We start from the raw sequence: 23,570 nt of genomic DNA, 5'->3' as shown, positions 1-23,570 counted from the left end.
GACCTGGATTGCAATGTAATTTTCCTCTCAGGACTGCCTTCGCTGCATCCCAAAGCGTTTGGATTGTTGTATTTTCATTTTCGTTTGTTTCCATATATTTCTTAATTTCTTCTGTAATTGCCTGGTTGACCCATTCATTCTTTAGTAGGATGTTCTTTAACCTCCATGCTTTTGGAGGTTTTCCAAACTTTTCCTGTGGTTGATTTCAAGCTTCATCACATTGTGGTCTGAAAGTATGCATGGTATGATCTCAATTCTTGTATATTTATGAAGGGCTGTTTTTGTGACCCAGTATGTGATCTATCTTGGAGAATGTTCCATGTGCACTTGAGAAGAAAGTATATTCTGTTGCTTTGGGATGCAGAGTTCTAAATAGAGCAGATAAAGACATTTAGCAAGTTGTGGAACCAGAATTTGAATAGGAAGGCTACTTGGGAATGCAAGCTGGTGCAGCCATTCTGTAAAACAGTATGCAGGTTCCTCAAAAAACTAAAAATAGAAACTACCCTACCACCCAGCAATTGAACTACTAGGCATTTATCCAAGGGATACAGGTTGGCTGTTTCGAAGGGACACATGCACCACCATGTTTACAGCAGCACTATCAACAATAGCCAAAGTATGGAAAGAGCCCAAATGTCCATCAATGGATGAATGGATGAATAGGAAGGCTACTAAAAGCAAATTATTTGGGTATAATTTTTTCTGAAACACTAAGCTTTATTAATGTACTATGTATTAGTTTATATAATATCTCACTTCTGATATGAATAGTAAGTACTAATAAAACCTAACATTTGAGATCTTACTATATGTTAGATATCAGCTAAATGTTTTCCCTGTATCAGTTGTTAGGTCTCTATACCTGCAAACAACATATTTCACACATTATTAATATCTTTACATAAGTAATTTACCTAATGCATTCCAGTACAGCTAAATGATTTTATCTAATGTCATTCATATTTTATAAAAAACTTCCTCATATTCAGAACAAAACATTTACTAAAAAAAAAATCTGTACTGAATACTAGGCTCTACAAAATGTTCATTATGGATTATACAGTTAAACAGATTTGAGAAGTACAGTATTCCATAAGCAGCAAAATTTGTTTATAAGTACAATATAAACAATATCAAGTAGGTATAGCATAATTTACCTAACCATTATGATAGAATGTTTCTTGTTTTATGTAACACTATTTTTTAACAGAAGTGAGATAAAAGTTTTCCCCCTTTAAGACCAAATGCCACTGCCATCTAGAGCACCTACAGAGTTAGAAGAAAGAAAATTCTGACACTAGAAAGTGTAATGGGGCCAAGACCACCCCAAAGATTGCGACAGCTATGAACAAAGCCAAGGAGATTATCTCTTCAGAAAGTAAACATTAGGAAAAATCCTTGGTGGAACTATGTTTATGTTACATATTCTATTTTGGCAGAAGGCAACCACTGTATTTTGGATGAAACATAAGAATGGAGGTAGAATCTGTGCACTACATAATTAAAATTTTTAATATTTCATAATAAAAACCACCCATAGAGAGATAAAATGTTTTTTTACAGAAATGACAGTTAGTACCCAAGAAATTTTAGCTACTTTTAAAATGATTATTTTAATACTGTTAGGGAAAATATGTATCTGCAAGTAAATGTATTTTCTTAAGACTGGAAGAATACATATCTGTTAGGCCAAATGATTTCTGGTGAGAAAAATGAGGGAAAAAGCAAAGGGAGGCTTTAATCTCTATACTCTCCCTTGTTACAATCTTTCACCATAAGCATGTATTCATGTATTATTTAGTATCTAAAATAATATTTTTTGAAGTGGTAAAAAACAATGGAAATATTCAAAAAAATCTCAGAAAAGGGCAAATACCATATTGTAGTCTGCTAGTTGTCCTTGAAACTCTTTGATTTCAACAGCTAAAGTCTCAGCTCTGTAAGCATAAAACAAATACATTCATAAACACCTAAATAAGAAGAACATTATAAACATTATGTATAATTACAAATTTGGTATTAAACTTCTAAAGCATATTACATTGAATATTGCTCTTAAAAAGACCTTGCATAATTTTAACTGCAAAACTACTCACCTCTTTTCATATGACAAATATACTGAATTCTCTTGATTGTACATTTCTATTTCTTTCTGAAGTTTATTAATTTCTGTTGTAAGTTCACTTATTTTACTTCTAAATGGAAAGAAATAAAAAAGTCAGCAATAATCCTAATCCAGAAAAGAGCTTTTCTAGTCAAGCAAATTTTTCATAAATGTGTAACAATAATATAAGTGGTTTTGTGAAATTTCACTAAAAAAAGAAAAACAATTTATGTGGCCTGTTTGACTAAAATGAGGCATATCCCAAATGATAAGAAACTGAAATAGATTTTCTGGTCATTAAGATGAAATAGGACCAGAATGTAAGCCTGGTCAAAATAACAATCTATAGACATAACTAGATGCCTAATTGTCATCCTCCCAGCTCCTGCTACTCTCTAAGGTGGGGTTTCTCAAAAGCAGCACTGCTGACAGTTTAGGTCAGTAAAGGATACTCTGGCAGTGGGGAAGGGCTATCCTATGCACTGTACAATGCTTAACAGCATCCCTGGTCAAGTTGTCAGTAGCACACACCCCCAACCCTAGCTGTGACAACCAAAAATATGTCCAAAAATCACCAAATGCTCCCTGGGGGCAAAAATCATAGACAGTTGAGAACTAGTGCTATAGAGTCAAACAATTACAAAAATACCTAGACCCATTTTTTTGATACAGAAGCACAAATCCTGGAAAAGTGAGGATATGCAATGCTGAAAAATAGCTCTATATCCTTTCTTTCTTTTGATTAAAAAGTGGCTGGATATGAAGAGATGCTATGTAAGTGCTGGCCTCATGCTAATGTTAGCATTAAGGAGTGGTGGGGAAAACCTACACTTCTCTCTATTGCCTTCTAGAAGTTTGAGACCCATAAAGGATCCTGATAATTGACAAACAAAAGACTGCAGAAGAAATGAAAAAGAAAACAGAGGTTTTAGGACATGATAGAAGGATGGATTAAATGCAATGGAAATAGTAGACAAAGATATAGATGATGAGCCAAGAACAAAATACAATAAAGCAGAAAAATGAAGACTGAACAGTAGGACATCTGAGCAAAAAAAGGTAGATAAAGAATACGAACAAAGTTCTCAATTTAGAGCTTCATTCTTAGAGACATAATGAACTTCATGAATTAATTAAAATTAGGTTACATTTGTGGCAACTGACCAATTATACATTTATGTAAAACTCTGCACTAAAATATTATAAATAAGTATATGCATTTTCCCTTTCTTATTAGATACAACTGATGACATTTCAGTGGTATGAATAATATATTTCATAGTAGTTAGTGAAAGAAGCATAATAAAAGATTATTCTTATCATTATATGATAGTGAACTTGACATAAATTAATTCACACACATGCAAACAAATACAATTTAAAATCTCGACCTATTTGTATTATCTCATATATTTTGTAGCACAGCCAAATTAACCAGAAATTATAACACAAAATAATTCTTAAAAATCAACAGACACCTAACTATCTTAATAAGCACCAGCGTTAAAACTTCATGACCATGCATAGGAAAAAAAAAAAAAAATGTTTATTGAACATACCGAAGAAGTCCAAGATAATAAGATTTGTCTAAAATTTGCCTCTGGGGACCTAAAAAAATTTTTTTTAATTATTAGTGTTCAGTTTGGAAATACCACCAAAATAGTAAAGCCAAAGCACAACCACAATTACACTCCATAATTCTGCTGAGTCCTTATTTATGCCCCAATAAATCTGATAATCAAGATGACAGATTGAATCAATTGAAAAGACAACTGGGGTGCCTGGCTGGCTCTGTTGGTAAAGCACGTGACTTGTCATCTTATGGGTCATGAGTTCAAGCCCCATATTGAGTGTGGAGCTTGCTTAAAAAAAAAATGGAAAAGAGAATTAATATCTTAGCATCATAACATAATGGAAACTTGAATTAAGATCACAAAAATGGGACTAAAGGTAGCGGTGTTAAGACAGGAAGTACACTCTACAGGTCAGGTTAACTGAATGCAAACTCAATCTAAGAAAGTCTAGGCACACAAGGGTGGCTCAACAAGTCAAGTGGGTGACTCTTGATTTCAGCCCAGGTCATGATCTCATGGTTCGTGAGCATGTGCAGAGCCTGCTTGAGATATTCATTCTCTCTCTCTCTCTCTCTCTCTCTCTCTCTCCCCCCCCCCCCCCACCCCTGCAGTCTCTCTCAATCTGTCTCTCCCTCAAAATAAATAAATATTTTTTAAAAAGTCTAGAACAGGGTTATCCAATAGAACTTTTTGCAACAATGGAAATATTCTATACCAACACTGTCCAATAAAGCAGCTACTTGGAATTATTAAACACTTGAAATGTGGCTGATGATAGCAGAGAACTGAATCTTTTATTTAATTTTAATTAATTTAAATTTAAATAGCTACAAGTAGCTATTAACTATCATAAAGCACAGTGAAGATTTAGACTGTGGATTTCTCAATGCAAGAGATTATGATTTTTCATAATTTGTCTTAGAGACCCTTTTTTTAGAAACATGATCTTATTTCAGTTATTTCAGCAGGACTAAGAAAGTACCCCTAGGTTCAATGTCCAAACCTTGAGAGAGGTGACCTTGCAAAGTGGAAAAAGTAAGGATAGAGAGTAGTAACTGTGAGGTCTATGATCAGAAGAGGGAGAGAAGACTAGACAATGATATAATTTTGACATTTCTTCACAGTATTGATATCAAGCAAGCATTTCTAAAAAATTGTGTTTTTTGTTTTTTTTTTTTTAAGTTTATTTATTTTGAGAGAGAGAGGGGGAACCAGTGGGAGAGGGGCAAAGAGAGGACAGAGATCCAAAGTGGACTCTGCACTAACAGCAGAGAGCGCTCAAACCCACAAACTCACAAACCGTGATATCATGACGTGAGCCGAAGTCAGACGCTAACCAACTGAGCCACCCACATACCACTAAATAATTGTTTTTTAATATTTAGTGAGCTAAGTGGTATTATAATAAAGTAAAAAAATTTAAGTCTCCTGAAAGGCATGGCATACTATATTACAAAAGGTAGCATAATATCTTATAATTAATTTTGTCCCAGTAGAATATCTTCATCCCTGATAAGTCATCTGTCACAAATACAGAAAATAAAAAACTCGTTATAAAGCAGTTTACCATGCTTTGATTTGTATGTATCACAGACCAATTTTTGAATCATAAGTGTACCGTTATGCTTTTTTAAACACATACATAGGCCTAAGGAAAGATGCAGTAAAAAATGTGTTAGCTTCAATTCCTTACTTAAGAAGTTACGTATTATAATGGATTATTAATTAGAAAAGTAACACTTCTTGAGTCATTTATCATAAATACACAAATACCTTAATAGTGTAATTTTGATATGGAAACAATCAAAAAATATTTCAGAATATTTCTATGTAGTACTAGAAACCTAATTTTCATTCCTGAGCTTTTCTTCAAATTATTTCCAATTTCTTCAAGTTATAGTAAAGCTCCATGTTTAGAAAAATGAAGATTAAAGTTCACAGTGTATTTTCACAGCACTTTTATTTAACCATCACCATAATTTTGTGAATCAAGGAATAAAAATTGAATAAAATGGCCTCTTTATACTTCTTGGCTAACTAATATGGTACTGCAGTACTATTTTTTTTTTTAGTGTTTGTTTATTTTTGAGAGACCTCAAGTTGGGGAGGGGCTGAGGAGGGGGTGGACACAGGATCCTAAGCGGGCTCCATGTAACAGCAGCAACCCCAACACGGGGCTTGAACTCACAAACCGCAACATCATGACCTGAGCTGAAGACAGACACTAGTAACCAACTGAGCCACCCATGTTCCCCCAGTAATATGGTACTGTGATACTTCTTATACAAAATATACTCGTCTTTTTAAAAGAGATACCTTTCATTCCAGTTTTCATTCCACTCAAACCTTGTTGTGTTACAGGACGATCAGCAACTTTGATTTGAGAAGACAGAACTCCCCCTGTCCCAATGGTACCACCACGAGAGCCTGGTCTTGCTGTTCCAGGTGGCATCTAAATGAAAAACATGATTTCAGTTTTAGTAAACTAGAAAAACACTATACCTCTAGTACTGTTATGACAGCAAAGAGATTATTTTTTAAAAATTAAAATTACATTTAATTTGTAAAGTATTCCTTACATTTTTGAATTCCCAAAATAGAACATATTAAATAAAAGTCTTTAACATTTAAAATTCTATGAACAATAGATGCCGGCAGCCAAGCTATCCAACCAGCCTGATGGCAGGGCCCAGACGGTGGATGGATCGGGACTGCAGGGCGGCCCACTGACAGTGAAGCTTCTTGTACTCCTGCTTTTATGTAATTTGGCCTTAGCATTGGTCAGGGCAGCCCCCCTACCAATCAAAGTACGTGGGGGAATCGTCTGTTGGCGAATTGCCCACGACAGGCCCCAGGGAAAAGAACCACTAGGGAAAGAAAGAAAATTCTGCAAGAAAATCATGCAGCCCTACATCTAGCCCTTGCCACCCCCTATAAAGACTCCTCTACCTAAAGGAAGGATGGCCCCATATATTTCCCAGCCAAGGAGGGAACAAATGGATTGGAAAGCCCCACTCCGGCAACAAAGGAGTGTATCTATGGATACAAGTTACTCCAACCTTAGGCCCACCTGGCCCCCAGAAGACATTCAAGATGATGATTGGACCTGGTGGGTTAAGGTACAGAATGGTTCATTAGTTCCTAGGTATACATTGTCTCTCTGGGAACACATAAGGCGTGGGTTCCCAGGGTCCTCTTAGCTCCTTCCCAGCACCCCAGGCCAAAGCAAAAACTTTTTTCCTTATACCGCAAATGGTTCAAAAAAACAATTAAGAAGTCCTGTCCCTGTAAGTGTTCCACTTGAGGTGTTGAGAGATAGATGACCTTTCATGAAAATAGCAAAGCAAATGCTTTATAGATTATAGATAAACGTAGATACATAATGAAATAATGTGAAGAAATTAATCAATAAGCAAAGAGCAGGAGGGAACATTACAAGAAAATAACCATGTTGTTCCTTAATGGGTGATTACACATAGGAACATTTTTAGAATTAGGTAATGCCAGAAAAATAGATGACGCATGCTACAAGGAAATTGCTAACAAATATAATGCCACGTTTGCCACAATAAAGCGGCCAGTCAAACACACTGCTGTTGTCTGTGTCCATTTTTTATTTTTTCACCGGCGCCATTCATCCTTTGGGAATCCCTGGATCTGCTGGGGCTGGACCCCGGCAATTAGATAGTATATTTCTTTAAAATTTAAAATTCTAGAGGAGTTAAGATGGCAGAGAAGTAGGGTTACGGGGATTTCCCTTCCCTTCCCTCAAACACAGCTGTATTGAGGTCAGAACACTTGGAACACTCAGGAAATCAATCTGTGGAGTGAGAGAAAAGTCTCCACAGGTAAGGGAGACAGCTCAGCAGGACACAGATGCATTATGTGAACTGGGGGAGATAAAACAGCGTAGGCACAGAGGGGAAGGAGCCCCTTCTGTGGAGAAACAAAACGGAGAGAAAGAAAGGCTGTGGATTGTGGTATTGTGCTAGTACAAGAGAAAAACTTCTCTGGACCATGGACTGGGGAAAAAAAATACTGAGAGTGCCAGTTTCTACTTTGCAAACAGCCTTAGGAATTGAAGATCAAAGATAGGAGCTTTCAAAAGCGTGCAAATTTCGCCAGACTGAAGTCATTGCAGCTTCCATGTACACAAGCCTGGGGGGGAGAGGGAGCTGGCCCCAGGGCACAGTTGCAATCTCAGGGGCATGCTGAGAGGTAAGTCTCCTTCCTCCAATACTGTGGGAAGAGGGTCTATTGCCCCACCAAGGACAAAAGACCCTTCAGGCGCCAGCAGGGCTGAGTGGTGCTACACCAATAAATGGAATCCACGTGGCACAGGGCCCCTTAAGACACCAGGTTCTGAATCTTAGCCAAGAGCCTAAGAGGTGCGGGAGACTGTGGAGAACAGGCTGACCACCAGCACTATTCTGTAAGGGCTGCCTGAACAGCATGGTTTGAGAAACCCAGTCCAGGGAGGAGAGACTGGGGTGTTGCCATTTTTCTCCTCATCACCAACACAGTGGGGATTGAGGGAACAGAACAGTTGCCCCCAGTGGAGGCGGGACTGGTTTACACCAGACCCGCCCCTCGTGTCTAGCAATCTAGCAACTGCTCATCTACTGGAGTGGGAATGACACTGACTGAACCAGACAGTCCCTCCTCCAGACGAGCACAGCCACTGGTCCCAGACACCAACAGACAACTGTCTTGTGGTTTTGTATGTTAGTCTGTTTTTCTTTTTTTTTTTCCTCTCTTTTTTCTTTCTACCCTCTTCTTTTTTTCCGTTGGAATCAGGATTATAGTTTCTGATTTGATTTTTGGTCAATTCTTATTATATATATATATATGTGTGTGTGTGTGTGTGTGTGTGTGTGTGTGTGTGTGTGTGTATTTTTTTCAGGCATTTTTATTCTTTTTACACTTTTTATAAAGCTCCATCTTTATTTTCCTTCCTCTCTCTCTCTGGACTAAGCCTTATAGTTTCTTTGATTCTCTATTTGGTCTTTTTTTTTCACCTCTTTCATTTTTCACTTTCTATGGGATCAGGTTCCCCACCTTTTCCTTTCTTCCAGAGTTACTTCAACGAACAAATCAAAGCACACTTGGTGGAAGGTCCAAACAATCCACCACCACAAGTAAGGAGGAGCTTTGTAGAAGACTGACCAGTGGGTACAGCAGCCAAATACACAACACAAGAGTGCACGCAACACACTCCAAAAACACTTCCTGAAGTGCCTGGCCCTGGCCAGTGTATTATCCCTCTTTAATATAGTAGTAACTTGCAGATGGAAGACATAACAAGCTGTTAAAACACGTAAAAGCCAGAAATGTAGCCAAAATGTTGAAACAGGAGAATTCTCTTCAAAAAGACAACCCAGGAAGAAATGACAGCCAGAGAATTGCTCTTAACAGATACAAACAATATATCTGAACAACAGTTTAAAGTAACAGTCATAAGACTAATAGCTGGGCTTGAAGAAAGCATAGAAGACAGCAGAGAATCTATTGCTGCAGACATCAAAAACGTAAGAAATAATCACAATGAATTAAGAAATAACTGAGATGCAAAATAAACTAGATACAGTGACAGCGAAAATGGAAAAAGCAGAGGAGAGAAGAAGTGAAGGTAAAATTATGGAAAATGATTAAGCTGAAAAAAGAGGGAAAAGAAATTATGAGACCACAAGGGGAGAATTAGAGACTTAAGTGAGTCAATGAAATGAAATAACATCCATATAATAGGACTTCCAGAAGAAGAAGAAGGAGAGAGAAAGGGGCAGAAGGTTTATTTGAACAAATTACACCTGAAAACTTCCCTAATCTGGGGAAGGAAACAGACATCCAAGTCTAGGAGTCACAGAGAACTTCCTTCAAAATCAACAAAAACAGATCAACACCATGACATATAGTGAAACTGGCAAAATACAAAGATAAAGAGAGAATACTGAAAGCAGCTAGGGACAAACAAGCATTAACCACCAAGGGTAGACACATAAGGGTAGTAGCAGACCTGTCCACTGAAACTTGGCAGGCCAGAAGGGAGTGGCAGGAAATAAATACTCAATGTGCTGAAGAGGAAAAATATGCAGCCAAGAATCCTTTATCCAGCAAGGCTGTCTTTCAGAATAGAAGAAGAGATAAAGGCTATTCCAGACAAACAAAAACTAAAGGTGTTCCTGACCACTAAACCAGCCCTGCAGGAGATCCTAAGAGGGACTCTGTGAGTGGAAAGCAGTAAAGATTACAAAAGACCAGAGGCATCACCACAAGCTTGAAACCTACAGATAACACAATGACACTAAATCCGTATCTTTCAATAATCACTCTAAATGTAAATGGATTAAATACTGCAATCAAAAGATACAGGGGTATCAGAATGGATAAAAAAAATAAGACCCATCTATATGCTACTTACAAGAGACTCATCTTAAACCTGAGGACATCTGCAGGTTGAAAATGAGGAAATCCATCTATCATGCTACTGGGTGTCAAAAGAAAGCCAGAGTAGCCATAGTTATACCAGACAAACTAGATTTTAAAACAAAGTCTGTAACAAGAGATGAAGAAGGGCATTATATCAAAAGTAAGAGGTCTATCCATCAAGAAGAGCTAACAATTATAAATGTTTATGTCCCCAATGCCGAAGTACCCAAATAATATAAATCAATTAATCACAAACATAAATAAATTTATACACAATAATAACATGATTGTAGGGGACTTTAATACTCCACTTACAACAATAGACAGATCATCTAGGCAGAAAATCAATAAGGAAACAACGGCTTTGAATGACACATTGTGTTGCATCCACACAACTCCTGAAACAGAATGCTATGGGCACCAGTGACAGTCACAACAAAGTTTATTGCAATGAGAGGCAAGGCCAAATGATCAGGACTGACACTCTAGACCAGAGTGAATCTCTAACAGCCGGGGTACCGAGTTTTTACAGCCGACCACATAGACCACATCGTCTTATCATCACCTGGGAACAAAACAAAGAAATAGTTCCCAGATGGGGGTGGAAACAGTTCAGAGATGCCCTTGCCCCAATCCAATCAAACACTAATCCAATTTATTTTCCTTGAACTTTTGTTCCCTTGATTGATAGGACAAGGCTGTTATCTCTTAATCTACAGTGTTAAAACAAAGCTGTTATTTCTTAAGGCTACAGGTTAGCCCTACACTACAATTTAACCCTTACAATTGGAACAGATGGACTTAACAGATACATTCAGAACCTTTCCTCCCAAAGCAGCAGAATACACATTCTTCTCGAGTACACATGAAACATTTTCCAAAATAGATAACATACAGGGTCACCAAACAGCCCTCAACAAATATAAAATGACTAAGATCATACATACCATGCATATTTTTAGATCACAACACTAGGAAACTTGAAATCAACCACAAGGAAAAATTTGGAAAGTCCCCCAAATACATGGAGGTTAAACAACATCCTACTAAAGAATGAACGGGCCAACCAGGAAATTAAAGAAAATTAAAAAATATATGAAAGCAAATGAAAATGAAAAAATGACCATCCAAACCCTTTGGGATGCAGCAAAGGCAGTCCTAGGAGGAAAATATATTGCAATTTAGGCCTATCTCAAGAATCAAGAAAAGTCCCAAATACACAATCTAAATTCACACCTAAAGGAACTAGAAAGGCCGTGGCAAAGAAAGCTCAAAGCCCGCAGAAGAAAAGAAATAACAAAGATTAGAGCAGAAATAAAAAATATAGAATCCAGTAACACAGAACAGATCAATGAATATAGAACAGATCAATGAATAGCCAGATGAATCAAAAAGAAAAGAGAGGACCCAAATAGATAAAATCACAAATGAAAGAGGACAGATCATAACCAACACCACAGAAATACAAACAATTATTAGAGAATACTATGAAAAATTATATGCCAACGAACTGGACAATCTGGAAGAAATGGACAAATTCCTAGACACTTACACACTGCCAAAACTCAAACAGGAACAAACAGAAAATTTAAACAGACCCATAATCAGTGACAAAATTGAATCAGTTATCAAAATATCTCCCAAAAACATGAGTCCTGGTCAGATGGCTTCCCAGGGGAATTCTACCAGCCATTTAAAGCAAAGTTAATACCTATTCTTCTCAACCTATTCCAAAAAACAGAAATGGAAGGGAAGCTTCCAGACTCAATTCTATGAAGCCAGCATTACCTTGATTCCCACACCAGACAAGGACCCGACTGAAAAGGAGAATTACAGGCCAATATACCTGATGAACATGGATGCAAAAATTCTCAACAAAATACTAGCAAATCGAATTCAACAGTATATTAAAAGAATTATTCACCATGATCAAGTGGGATTCATTCCTGGACTGCAGGGCTGGTTCAATATTTGCAAATCAAATGTGATATATCACATTAATAGAAGAAAGGATAAGAACCATATGATCCTAGCAATAGATGCAGAAAAAGCATTTGACAAAATACAGCATCCTTTCTTAATAAAAACCCTCAAGAAAGTTGGGATAGAGGGAACATACCTTAATGTCATAAAATCCATATGTGAAAGGCCCACAGCTAATATCCTCAATGGGAAAAAACTAAGAGCTTTCCCACTGAATTAGGAACACGACAGAGATGTCCATTCTCACCACTGTTGTTTAACATAGTGTTAGAAGTCCTAGCCTCAGCAAATAAGACAACAAAATGAAATAAAAGGCATCCAAATTGGCAAAGAACTCAAACTTTTACTTCTCACAGATGGCATGATACTCTACATGGAAAACCCAAAAGACTCCACCAAAAAATTGCTAAAGCTGATACATGAATTCATCAAAGTTGCAGGATATAAAATCAATGTACAGACATCAGTCACATTTCTATTCACCAATAATGAAGCAACACAAAGAGATCAAGGTATCAATCCCAAGGTATCAAGGTATCAATCCCATTTACAACTGCATCAAGAACGATAAAATACCTAGGAATAAACTTAACCAAAGAGGTAAAAGATCTGTATGCTGAAAATTTCACTATAGAAAGCTTATGAAAGCAATTGAAGAAGACACAAAGAAATAGAAAAACATTCCATGTGCATGGATTGGCAGAACAAATATTGTTAAACTGTTGATACTACCCAAAGAAATCTACACATTCAATGCAATCCCAATCAAAATAGCACCGGCATTCTTCACAGAGCTAGAACAAAAAATCCTAAAATTTGTATGGAACCACAAAAGACCACGAATAGCCAAAGTAATGTTGAAAAAGAAAACCAAATCGGAGGCATCACAATCCCAGACTTTAGCCAACTTCTACAAAGCTGTAATCATCAAGACAGTATGGTACTGGCACAAACACAGACACATAGAGCAATGAAATAGAATAGAGAATTCAGAAATGGACCCACAAATACATAGCCAACTAATCTTCGACGAAGCAGAAAAGAGTATCCAATGGAAAAAAAGACAGTCTCTTTAGCAAACGGTGCTGGGAGAACTGGACAGCAACATGCAGAAAAATGAAACTGGACCACTTTTTTACACTATACACAACAGTAAATGCAAAATGGATGAAAGACTTAAATGTGAGACAGGAAATCATCAAAATCCTAGAGGAGAAAACAGGCAGCAACCTCTTTGATCTCAGCTGCAACTTCTTACTTGACATGTCTCTGAAGGCAAGGGAAATAAAAGCAAAAATGAACTATTGGGACCTCATCAAGATAAAAAACTGCACAGCAAAGGAAATAATCAACAAAACTAAAAGACAACCGATGGAATGGGAGGAGATACTCGCAAATGACATATCATATAAAGCGTTAGTATCAAAAATCTATAAAGAACCTACCAAACTCAACACCTAAAAAACACATAATCCAGTAAAGAAGTGGGAAGATATGAATACACACTTTCCAAAAAAGACATCCAGATGGCCAACAGACACGTGACAAGGTGCTCAACATCACTAATCATCAGGGAAATACAAATCAAAACTACACTGAGGTATCACCTCACATGGGTAAGAGTGGCCTAAATTAACAGCTCAGGAAACAAGAGATGTTGGTGAGGATGTGGAGAAAAGGGAACCCTCTTGCACTGTTGGTGGGAATGCAAACTAAAGCAACCACTCTAGAAAACTGTGTGGAGGTTACTCAAAAAATTAAAAATAGAACTAACCTACAACCCAGCAATTGCGCTATTTATCCAAAGGATACAGGAGTGCTGATTCAAAGGGGCACATGCAACCCAATGTTTACAGCAGCACTAGCAACAATATCCAAATTATGGAAAGGGCCCAAGTGTTCATCAACTGATGAATGGATAAAGATGTGGTATATATGTATACAATGGAATAATACTCAGCAATGAAAAGAATGAAGTCTTGCCATTTGTAATGACATGGATAGAGCCAGAACATATTATGCTAAGTGAAATAAGTCAGTCAGAGAAAGACAGGTATCTATGATTTCTTTCAAATGTGGAATTTGAGAAACTTAACAGATAACCATAGAGGAAGGGAAGGGAAGGAAAAATAATATACAGAGAGAGTGGCAAACCATAAGAGACTCTTAAATACAGAGAACAACTGAGGGTTGATGGGGCTAGGTAGGGGATGGAGGGTGGGGGAAATGGGTAATGGGCACTGAGGAGGGCACTTGCTGGAATGAGCACTGGGTGTTGTATGTAAATGATGAATCATGGGAATCTACTCCTGAAGTGAAGACTACACTGTATGTTAGCTAACTTGAGGGGAAAAAAAAAAATTCTACGTTAACTATATTTCAAGAAAAATAAAATTTTTTTAAAAATTAATTTTATGTGTAGACATTATATAATAACCTCAAAACTGGAAAGGAATTAAATATCCACATTTTTGTCCCTATTTGACCGTAGGAAATGGCTGAATAAGTTACAGTATATTTTAAAAAGTAGTTTACAGAACAGTATTTATAATTCCATTTTGTAAAACAAAAAAGTCTGAGAATTATATAAGAAACAATAACAATGGTTATCTCCATATGATGTGATATTATAGTTCATTTTTATGTTATTTTTACAATTCAGTGTTTTCAGCATTATTGTGGTAAGTATATACTACCTTCAAAATCAGAAAAAATAAATTTTCATTTTTAAATTATAATTACATATAAATTCTATCATGAGATAGCCAAGTGTCAAAGGGCTGACGTCATTCAGCAAGCATTCATATCATTACTCTACATGATTCTCTACTTCAGGTCTGTAAAATCCAATATAACATTAGACAATCTGAGGAAAGGACAAAAGACTGTCCTCTTGTCAGTTCATACAGCATGGACAAGTTAGAAAGGTAGGAGACAACCTGAGGTTGTTTCAAAATATCCTTCGTTTATCTTCCATTCCTTTCTTTACTTTTTCCCCCACTCTCTGTCAAAGAGTCAAGTAGTAGATTAAATATGTAGTAGACATTTTAGATAGGGATTGTATATAACCATAGTCATTCATTTTGCTTATCATTAATTGTTAGGTGGTGGTCTCTAATCTTATCAGCTAACATAGTTCTTAAGTGATTCTGAGAATTACTTGGTTATTATACTGGGGGCCAACAACAGTAACACATGTCAAAGAATATTGTTGGACACAGGAACACTGTCAACCACAAATACAAATGAAATGAGTTCAGGGTTATCATGAGTGATCTTTGGAAGAGAATGCTACATCTCTTCCTGGGCAAACTTTACCAAATGAAAATATAGAGAAGTATAAATTAAAACTGCACATATTAAAAGGAATTACTATATATATGTATTCACATGGAAATATATTATTAAAAGTAATGGACAAAATAAATAAAAATGTGTATAGTATTATCATTATTTTAGAAAATATTAAAACCATATAATCTTATATGCATGTGTGTTAGTGTTTGTCAATGAACAGAAAAAAATCTTAAAGGGTATATACATCACACTGTTAACAATAGTTATACCTGAGGTAGGAGGGAACTCTGACACTTTTCCTTTGTATGATTTACAACAGGCATCAGTATTTTTAAAACTGCAAACATTAAATGGGTAAAGCACCTGGCATGGAGTAAGCGGCCAATAAGTGTCAGATTCTTTTATAAATATATAATTAACAAGCATAAAGTTTTACTAAAATAAAAATTCTTACTAGCTCAGTACCACGTACATGAAGGTTTTAGAAAAATCATTTCAGTGTAAGTTGATGATGCTGGTAATATTAGCTGAAACTCTAGAAAAATCTGAAAACTTTAAGAAAATCTGATTTTTAACAAAATTATTCCCTCCAAAATTTATTGTCCTTCTTATGAACTAAAAACAGGATGACCCAGTATTATCTCTGGTTTGCAATTAGCCTACTGTGTAAACTTCACAGATAAGGAGTCAAAACCACCTTACATGGAGTCAAAATCATCTGCTACAACCATAAGAAAAATTAATATGAATATTTTGGTACATTTACTTCTCTGTAAATAAATGTACGTTTTTATGTTCAACTGGCACCACACTGCTTTTATTTTTTTCATTTAATACTGTATTATAAAGGTATATACTTTCCTCAAATACTTTGAAAATAATTTTTAATGACTACCTAATAGCCAATTATAGGGATAGATATATCATAATTTATTTAAGGTTTGCCTGTTACAAGGTAAGTTGCTTTCAAATTTTCACTATTATAATGAAACTGTAACAATTATCTTTTATAGGATATCACTCTGCTTAGAATTATCAGTTTATAAAGTTTATCCAATTTTTTCTAATGCGGTGTTTCTCTTACTGATTTATGACACTCCCCATCTTACACTAAGCTATTAACATTTACTAGTTTGTTTGTTTGTTTCCAGGCTGCTGTGGCAACCAAAATATTGTTTTACTTATTACTTATATTTTTATATTAGAATACTACACTTTTATTTTTGTTTTTTATTGCTCTAAATGAATTCTGGAATAGTTTTACAATGATATTCCCCACTCTCCCCAAAAGAAATCTCACGTAATTTTGATTTAACATAGGGTTCATAGTGTTTAATTACACAAAGAGCTCTTACCAGTTCATAAAGTTTTTTCATTTTACAATTCTCAACTCTATTTATGACATATATGTTGCAGATATTTTTATCAGTTTGTCATTTTTCTTTTAACTTTATTGTGGTGTTTTCAATTTTTAAAAATTCAAATATATAAATATAAACATACTTTCCTTCTCAGTACTTGGTGTTTCTGTTTTACAAAGGCCGAGTCCACACCAAGTTTATATGAAATACTTGCCTGTATTTTCTTCTAGAACATTTATGGTTTCATTTTTTAAATATAAAGTTTCTAAAATACCTAGAATTCTGTGTGAGGGAAGGGTCAATTTTTAAAAATATATGGCGGGGCGCCTGGGTGGCTCAGTCGGTTAAGCGTCTGACTTCGGCTCAGGTCATGATCTCACAGTCCGTGAGTTCGAGCCCCGCATTGGGCTCTGTGCTGACAGCTCAGAGCCTGGAGCCTGCTTCAGATTCTGTGTCTCCCTCTCTCTCTGACCCTCCCCCGTTCATGCTCTGTCTCTCTCTGTCTCAAAAATAAACATTAAAAAAAATTTAAAAAAATAAAAAATAAAAATAAATGGCTTACCCATTACTTGAATAAACTATTGAATACTCCATGCTTTTCCAACTATTTTGAAATGTTACCTTCATCACTAATTACATGTTTGATTCTGTTTCTCATCTATTCCATTTCATTTAATTCAGGCACCAATAAGCTATACCACTTAAATTATCGTACCTTTAAAATAAATTTGAATATCAATGTGAGAAGGTATCTTCTCTCAATAATGTCTTTTAGGGATGCCTAGATGGCTCAGTCAGTTAAGCGTCCAACTCTTGATTTCAGTTCGATCATGATCTCATGGTTCGTGAAATTGAGCACCCACACTGGGCTCCGTGCTGACAGTGTGGAGCCTGCCTGGGATTCTCTCTTTCTCTCTCGCTTTACTCCTCTCCTACTCGCACTCTCTCTCTCAAAATAAATAAATTTTTAAAAATGTATTTCAGACATCCTCCCACATTTATACTTCTAGGTATCCCCCCAAAAAACGCCAAAACATATGTAATAGTATGCTGATGGAATAAAGAAAGAACAAAGAAGAATCTCTTATTATAGACAGGCTTTCCAACTTCTAGTAGGACATATGCATGAGAATTAAACAGATTTGTTTGAAACTTACTCCAGTTGCCACTCGAATACTTGCTGATGGGGGTCGTATTCCAGAAGGAGGTCTTCCAGTCAACCCCATTCCACCTCGTGAAACAGGGCGAGCTGCTGAAGGTTTGTGATTACTGGCCATCGTTTGTTTACTTTCACCACTATTTGGAAACAAGAAACAGTTCAATTCTCCTTTAATGTCTCCTATAGCAACACACTGGAGATCCACATAGCTTTCCTTCAAACATTTAATCCACAATGACTTTTCTTGCAAATTGTCATTCCAGGTACTACTACAAGGCTAAACCGGCTTCATTTTGTTCAAATATGAAAGTAATGTTCAATTTAGAGTGGAACTATGAAATCATTTATCATATGCCTTCCTCATTTCCCTATTCTTTACCAAAATGTAAGCCTCTCTAATTACCTATCTCTCTTGAGCTCTTCCCATACTCTACTAAAATTTCTCTTTTCTGACATATCCAGCACGTTTCTTCCCTCCCAATTTTTTTTCCACAGGGAAAAATGATGATTCACTCCTTTATATTCTAAACCCTGTTATCAGATCTTTCATTTTACTTTTTGCCTTAATAGAATCCCAACTTGCCACAAAACACTTTCAGTGAAGGCTGTTTTAGCTTCTCAATCCATAATTCCAAAGCAAAGGAGTGCACAGCACTCCCGTTGCTCCCCAGTGTCACTTTTAAAACATTAATCTTCCAAATCTTCCTTTGAGGACCAAGGAATGCAACCTTACTGCCTTGGATCTTTCCTGGTTCCTTTTATCTTAGGGACCTCCTGATTTCTCCCCCCATCTTTACTAAAGTCTTTTATACCTAGTTCAAGTCTCTCTACTCCAGTCCCACCAATGTCCTGGATGACTTCCATAGGGATACTGGCTTCAATATCTAACATTTTAGGTCACAGTTCCCTGACCTAAATTTTAGTAACCATCTCAACTCCATTTCACTCATCCATAGCTATGGCTAGACGTGGAGCTTGTCATCATCTGGAATTGTTTCATCTCAATACCAACTGAAATATTTCATCGGTACTCTTTATACCCATCTTATCTTTATTCTCACTCTATCTCCCTTTAAACCCACTCCTCAATTCACTCATCCTCTCCCAGTTTACCAGCCCCCTCCTTTACTCATCAGAATATATTATTCAAAGTTTTGGCTGATGATTTAGAATAGCACTTTTCAGATTATAGGTCATGACTTGTTAGTGGGTTGTGAAAACAAGTTGGTAGGTTTTGCCCAATATGCTTTAAACATGAAGTAAAAAATGTAAGAAGGGTGACTGAGTGGCTCAGTCAGTTAAGCATCTGACTCTAGATTTCAGCTCAGATCATGATCTCGTGGTTTGTGAGTTCCAGCCCTGTGTCAGGCTCTATACTAACAGTTTGGAGCCTACTTGGGATTCTGTCTCCCTCTCTGCCCCTCCTCCACTCACTCTCTCTCGCAAAAATAAACATTAAAAAAAATGTAAGAGGGGCACCTGAGTGGCTCAGTTGGTTAAGCGTCTGACTTCGGCTCAGGTCATGATCTCACAGTTCGTGAGTTCGAGCCCCACGTCAGGCTCTGTGCTGACAGCTTGGAGCCTGGAGCCTGCTTCGGATTCTGTCTCCCTCTCTCTCGTTGCCCCACCCCTGCTTGCTCTCTGTCTCTCGAAACTGAATAAACATCACACACAAAAATTTTTTTTAAATGTAAGAGTTCACTGCATATAGGAAGGGTATTGTTTCATTACATTTTTGTTTCAGTTATATTTATGTAAATTTACACATTAGCGAAAAAAATACTTTATTGCTAAAAAATGCTAACCCTCATCTTCATCTAAGCTTTCAGCAAGTCCTAATCACTAATCACAGATGACTATTACAAATATAGTAACAATGCATAGTCTGACATATCTCCAGAATTACCAAAATGTGACAGACATGAAGCGAGCAAATGCTGTTGGGAACATGGCACTTATAGACTCGCTTGACACAGGTTTGCCACAAACCTTCAATGTGTAAAAAGGGCACTGGAGAAGCTCAAGAAAATGAAGTACGGCTGTTGTCCATGTAAAATTTAAGTCTATTATTCTAGCTTTCCTGACAACTTTAAGAAAATGTACAACATACAGAATTTCCAGGGGTGCCTGGGTGGCTCAGTCTGTTAAGCCTCCAACTTCAGCTCAGGTCATGATCCCTGGGTTTGTGAGTTTGAGCCCCGCAACGGGCTCTGTGGAACAGCTCAGAGCCTGGAGCCTGCTTCAGATTCTGGGTCTCCCTCTCTCTCTACCCCTTTCCCGCTCACACTCTGTGTCTCTCTCTGTCAAAAGTAAATAAACATTTAAAAATTAAAAAAAAAAAAAAAAAAGAATTTCCACCTGACTGTATCTACCACTGCTTTACTATCTTGGAGAAAGCCTAGCATTAGATCAGTCCCAGGAGATAAAATAAAAATAAAAAGAACGGTCACTCCTAACAGACAGGCCACTAACTCCTCCGTTATTCACGCAAATCAGAGACGGAGCCTAGCCTTTGGTTCCAGAAAAATGAGAGACACAAACTTTAGCTCTGACAGTTAGCCCCACTGCATGTGGGTCCTCATCTGTAAGACCCATGCGTGGCAATGGGCTGTGGCCTGAAGAGCTGTTGTGAAGATTAAAGATACTATATAAAAACATCGGCTTGCTAATTATTACTACCAGGATCCTCCCTAAACCAGCCATTTTAACATATACCAACAACTGGCAAGTTGCTAATAAAAGACACACATCTATTGCTTCGAGTGAAATCCCTCAGCCCACGGTGGATTTTCTCTTTGAGGCTCTTGGATCCTTCCCTCCGGTCTCGCCTCGGCAGGTTTCCTCAGGGGACTGACTGAGGTGATCTCTCCACACGCTCTGCCGGCCTGGAGTCCGACTTCCCAGGCCTGGCGACAGGCTGAGAGAACGGCTAAGAGCCGAAAAGTGTGGATTTGTTTTTGTTTGGAGCGGATCAGCTTCTCCAAGGTAAGAAAAGCGGCTCCGGAGGGACTGAGAGAGGGATAGATGGGACCTGGGATTTCTCACCTCCCTGGTAGTGTCAGGAGGAAAGCTGTAACGGTGAGGGGCGCTCGAACCTGTTTCCGAGGCCGCCACCCCGGCGGAGCCCACCAGTCGGCCAGAGCACCGTTAGCTCACTTCGCCACTGCAAGCTCCCCTCGCTCTCCTGGGTCCTCAGAACTAACCACTAGCGGCTACGCGCGGCTACGTATCCCGGCAACGGGGGCGGGACGAAGAGAGGACCCGCCTCCTGATTGGCCAATCTTCGGCTTCTGCCCCTGGTAACACCAAACGGAACGAGAATAACCTGTTCTCGCGAGATTGGAAATCTCATTTTTGTTGTCGGAGTATCTCCACTCTTTTTCCGAAACAGAAAACGGCGACTTGAGTAGGAAAGTACGTTTTGTCTGAAAACCTTAGTATTTATAATCAAAGCCACATTTCTGATTGTGTGCCTGACCTGCATTTACTCCTAGCGAGTTTTATTATATCGTTATGTCACCTCGTATGTGACATGTGTTATCGTGTAATAGACTTTTTAATAACTGTTTTTAGTTTCTTGTGGTAAGCAGCGTTATACTATCTTTTTACTTCTTATTAGAGGTAGTTATCCTTCCTGTTAGGTCTGCGCAACGTACACATTACATTAAGTATAGATGTGTTTCTGGTGACATCTATTCCTCGTTTCAGTGGAAACTTCCTATCTTTAAACTTCCTTTCAAAGTTATTTTGATCCAAGTTTGTGAAGGATGAATTAAATGGACAGTGGTCTTAAAATAACTATTTTAGAATCAATCTGTAAAGAAACACCATGTAGGGGTGCCTGGGTGGCTCAGTCGGTTGGGCATCCGCCTTTGGCTCGGGTCACGATCCCATGGCTTGTGAGTTCCAGCCCCAGGTCGGGCTCTGTGCTGATAGCACGGAGCCTGGAGCCTCCTTTGGATTCTGTGTCTCATTCTCTGTCTGCCCCTCCCCTGCTCCTGCTTCTGCTCTATGTCTCTCAAAAATAAAGGTAAAAAAAAAAAAAATTAAAAAAAAATAAAGAAACACAATGTAAAAAAAACAAACAAAAAAAAAAAAAACAACAACTACTTCATCTCAAATCCCACATCTCTAATAAAGTAACTTGGAGTTTTCTTCCAGTCTTTCTATGTAGAGAAAGTTTAAATGCGATTGCAACTATAATCATAACGTACGGAAAGTATTGGACTTTCAACGTTTTTCGCATTTCCAACTTGCATACATTATTTATAACTAGATTTATTTTTGAATGTCCTGCCTTCAAGTAGTTTAAAATGAATGCAACAAAATGAAATGTCACGTGGCTGAATTATCACTTCAAGTTCGTAAAATATTTTTATGTAATTCTCCCATTTGAGCCCAACAAATTTGTAGTGTCCTTTAGTGACTATACAGGAGGAATCCACATAACAAATTTTACTAACTGGACTTTATTTACTGTTAATTCCCCATATTTTTGCCTCTCCATAATTTGCTGCTTCTAAAGACTTAAAGTCCTTTTCTTCAGTAAATATTGTTCCTTTGTTAACTTGTTCTGTAAGTCCAGACTCTAGCCACCTCTTTGAGTACTCATTTCTGAGTTTCTCCCTTGCATATATGAGATATGTATGTTAATAAATTTTTCTGTTATTAACCTCTTTTGTTGCAACGCCCCGCGCAAAGCCTACAAAGGTAGAAAGAAAAAAGATTATTTCCTTCCCTACAACCTCTGCCCAACTACTCGGTACACAGAATTGTCTGAATCAACTGACATTATGGAGATTTTTTTCCCTGAGTGCCTTCAGACACATGGAAGGAGGACGTAGCATTTGTCAATTGTATGCAGATGTGACAGTTGAGATAAAGGTTTTAAATCTGAGAATTGCTTAACACGTAAGATATTTTAATTTTTTAGAGTACCGAGAACCCAGTTTAGTATTAGGATTTAAGGCAAACGACTGTTTACAACTTGGTCCCAAACTCTGTCGTTTTAATTAAAAAACAATGTTTAACTTCCAAAAGTCTCAGGCGATTCCACAGAAGCTCTGGAAAAGTCGGAAAAGGGTTACCCTGACAAAACGTTCAGAACGATTTCTCTCAACCACAAGGGAGCGCGCAGCTCCTGAAATCAAATCTTAAAATATCCGGATTCGGCGCGCCTGCGGTTCCCGCCCCACTGCGCGTGGCATTGTGGGATTTGTAGTCCCAGCGCGCATCTCGTACTACAATAAACTGTTCAGCCAGGACTCGGCAAGGACGCGGGCTCGAAAAGGATCCGGATTGGGGCGATCGGGCCCAACGGCCGGGCACTGTTATCTCTTCCTCGGCGGATCGTCCAGGGCGTGGGAAGGAAACGAGCTTCAGCTCGGCCTTGCCCTCAGCAGTCGGGACGCACACGCTTTGCGTCATGGCGGGCTGAGACAGATGATGAATTCCGGTGTACATGTCAGGGTTGCTGTGTCACTCGGCCCGTTCGGCGTTTCCCTTCCCCGTCGCCCTTCCGCACCGGCTCTAGGGCTCTTCCGGTCCTCAGCCGCCCCTCACCTGAAGGCCCCTCGCCCGCCGCGCCCCGGCGCACTCCTGGCCTCTTCTGCGGACTGATCTCGCGCGGTGCCTGGGCCCCGGGTGCCGGACCGACGAGGGCC

The 23,570-nt window shown here is 37.9% G+C and overlaps 1 protein-coding gene across 2 annotated transcripts in view; it reads right to left on the bottom strand.

Moving 5' to 3' along the window:
• Positions 1-21,081, bottom strand: part of IFT74 (intraflagellar transport 74) — an 89,004-nt gene extending 67,923 nt beyond the window's left edge. For both annotated transcript variants that reach the window (XM_019424228.2, XM_053908025.1), the window contains exons 1-6: positions 20,953-21,081; positions 17,906-18,044; positions 5,998-6,133; positions 3,667-3,715; positions 2,100-2,198; positions 1,880-1,940 (exon numbers count right to left, since the gene is read on the bottom strand). In XM_019424228.2, coding sequence (XP_019279773.1) covers positions 1,880-1,940; positions 2,100-2,198; positions 3,667-3,715; positions 5,998-6,133; positions 17,906-18,025 — 465 coding nt within the window. In that variant the 5' untranslated portion in view covers positions 18,026-18,044; positions 20,953-21,081. The remainder of the gene's footprint in view (positions 1-1,879; positions 1,941-2,099; positions 2,199-3,666; positions 3,716-5,997; positions 6,134-17,905; positions 18,045-20,952) is intronic.
• Between the last annotated feature and the right edge of the window lie 2,489 nt (positions 21,082-23,570).

The sequence above is a fragment of the Panthera pardus genome, unplaced genomic scaffold (genome assembly GCF_024362965.1).
Source record: "Panthera pardus isolate Hobbes unplaced genomic scaffold, ASM2436296v1 HiC_scaffold_20, whole genome shotgun sequence".
NCBI classification, from domain to species: Eukaryota; Metazoa; Chordata; class Mammalia; order Carnivora; family Felidae; genus Panthera; species Panthera pardus.
Note: the sequence above shows the minus strand (reverse complement) of the source record. Positions and strands in the feature narration are given on the sequence as shown.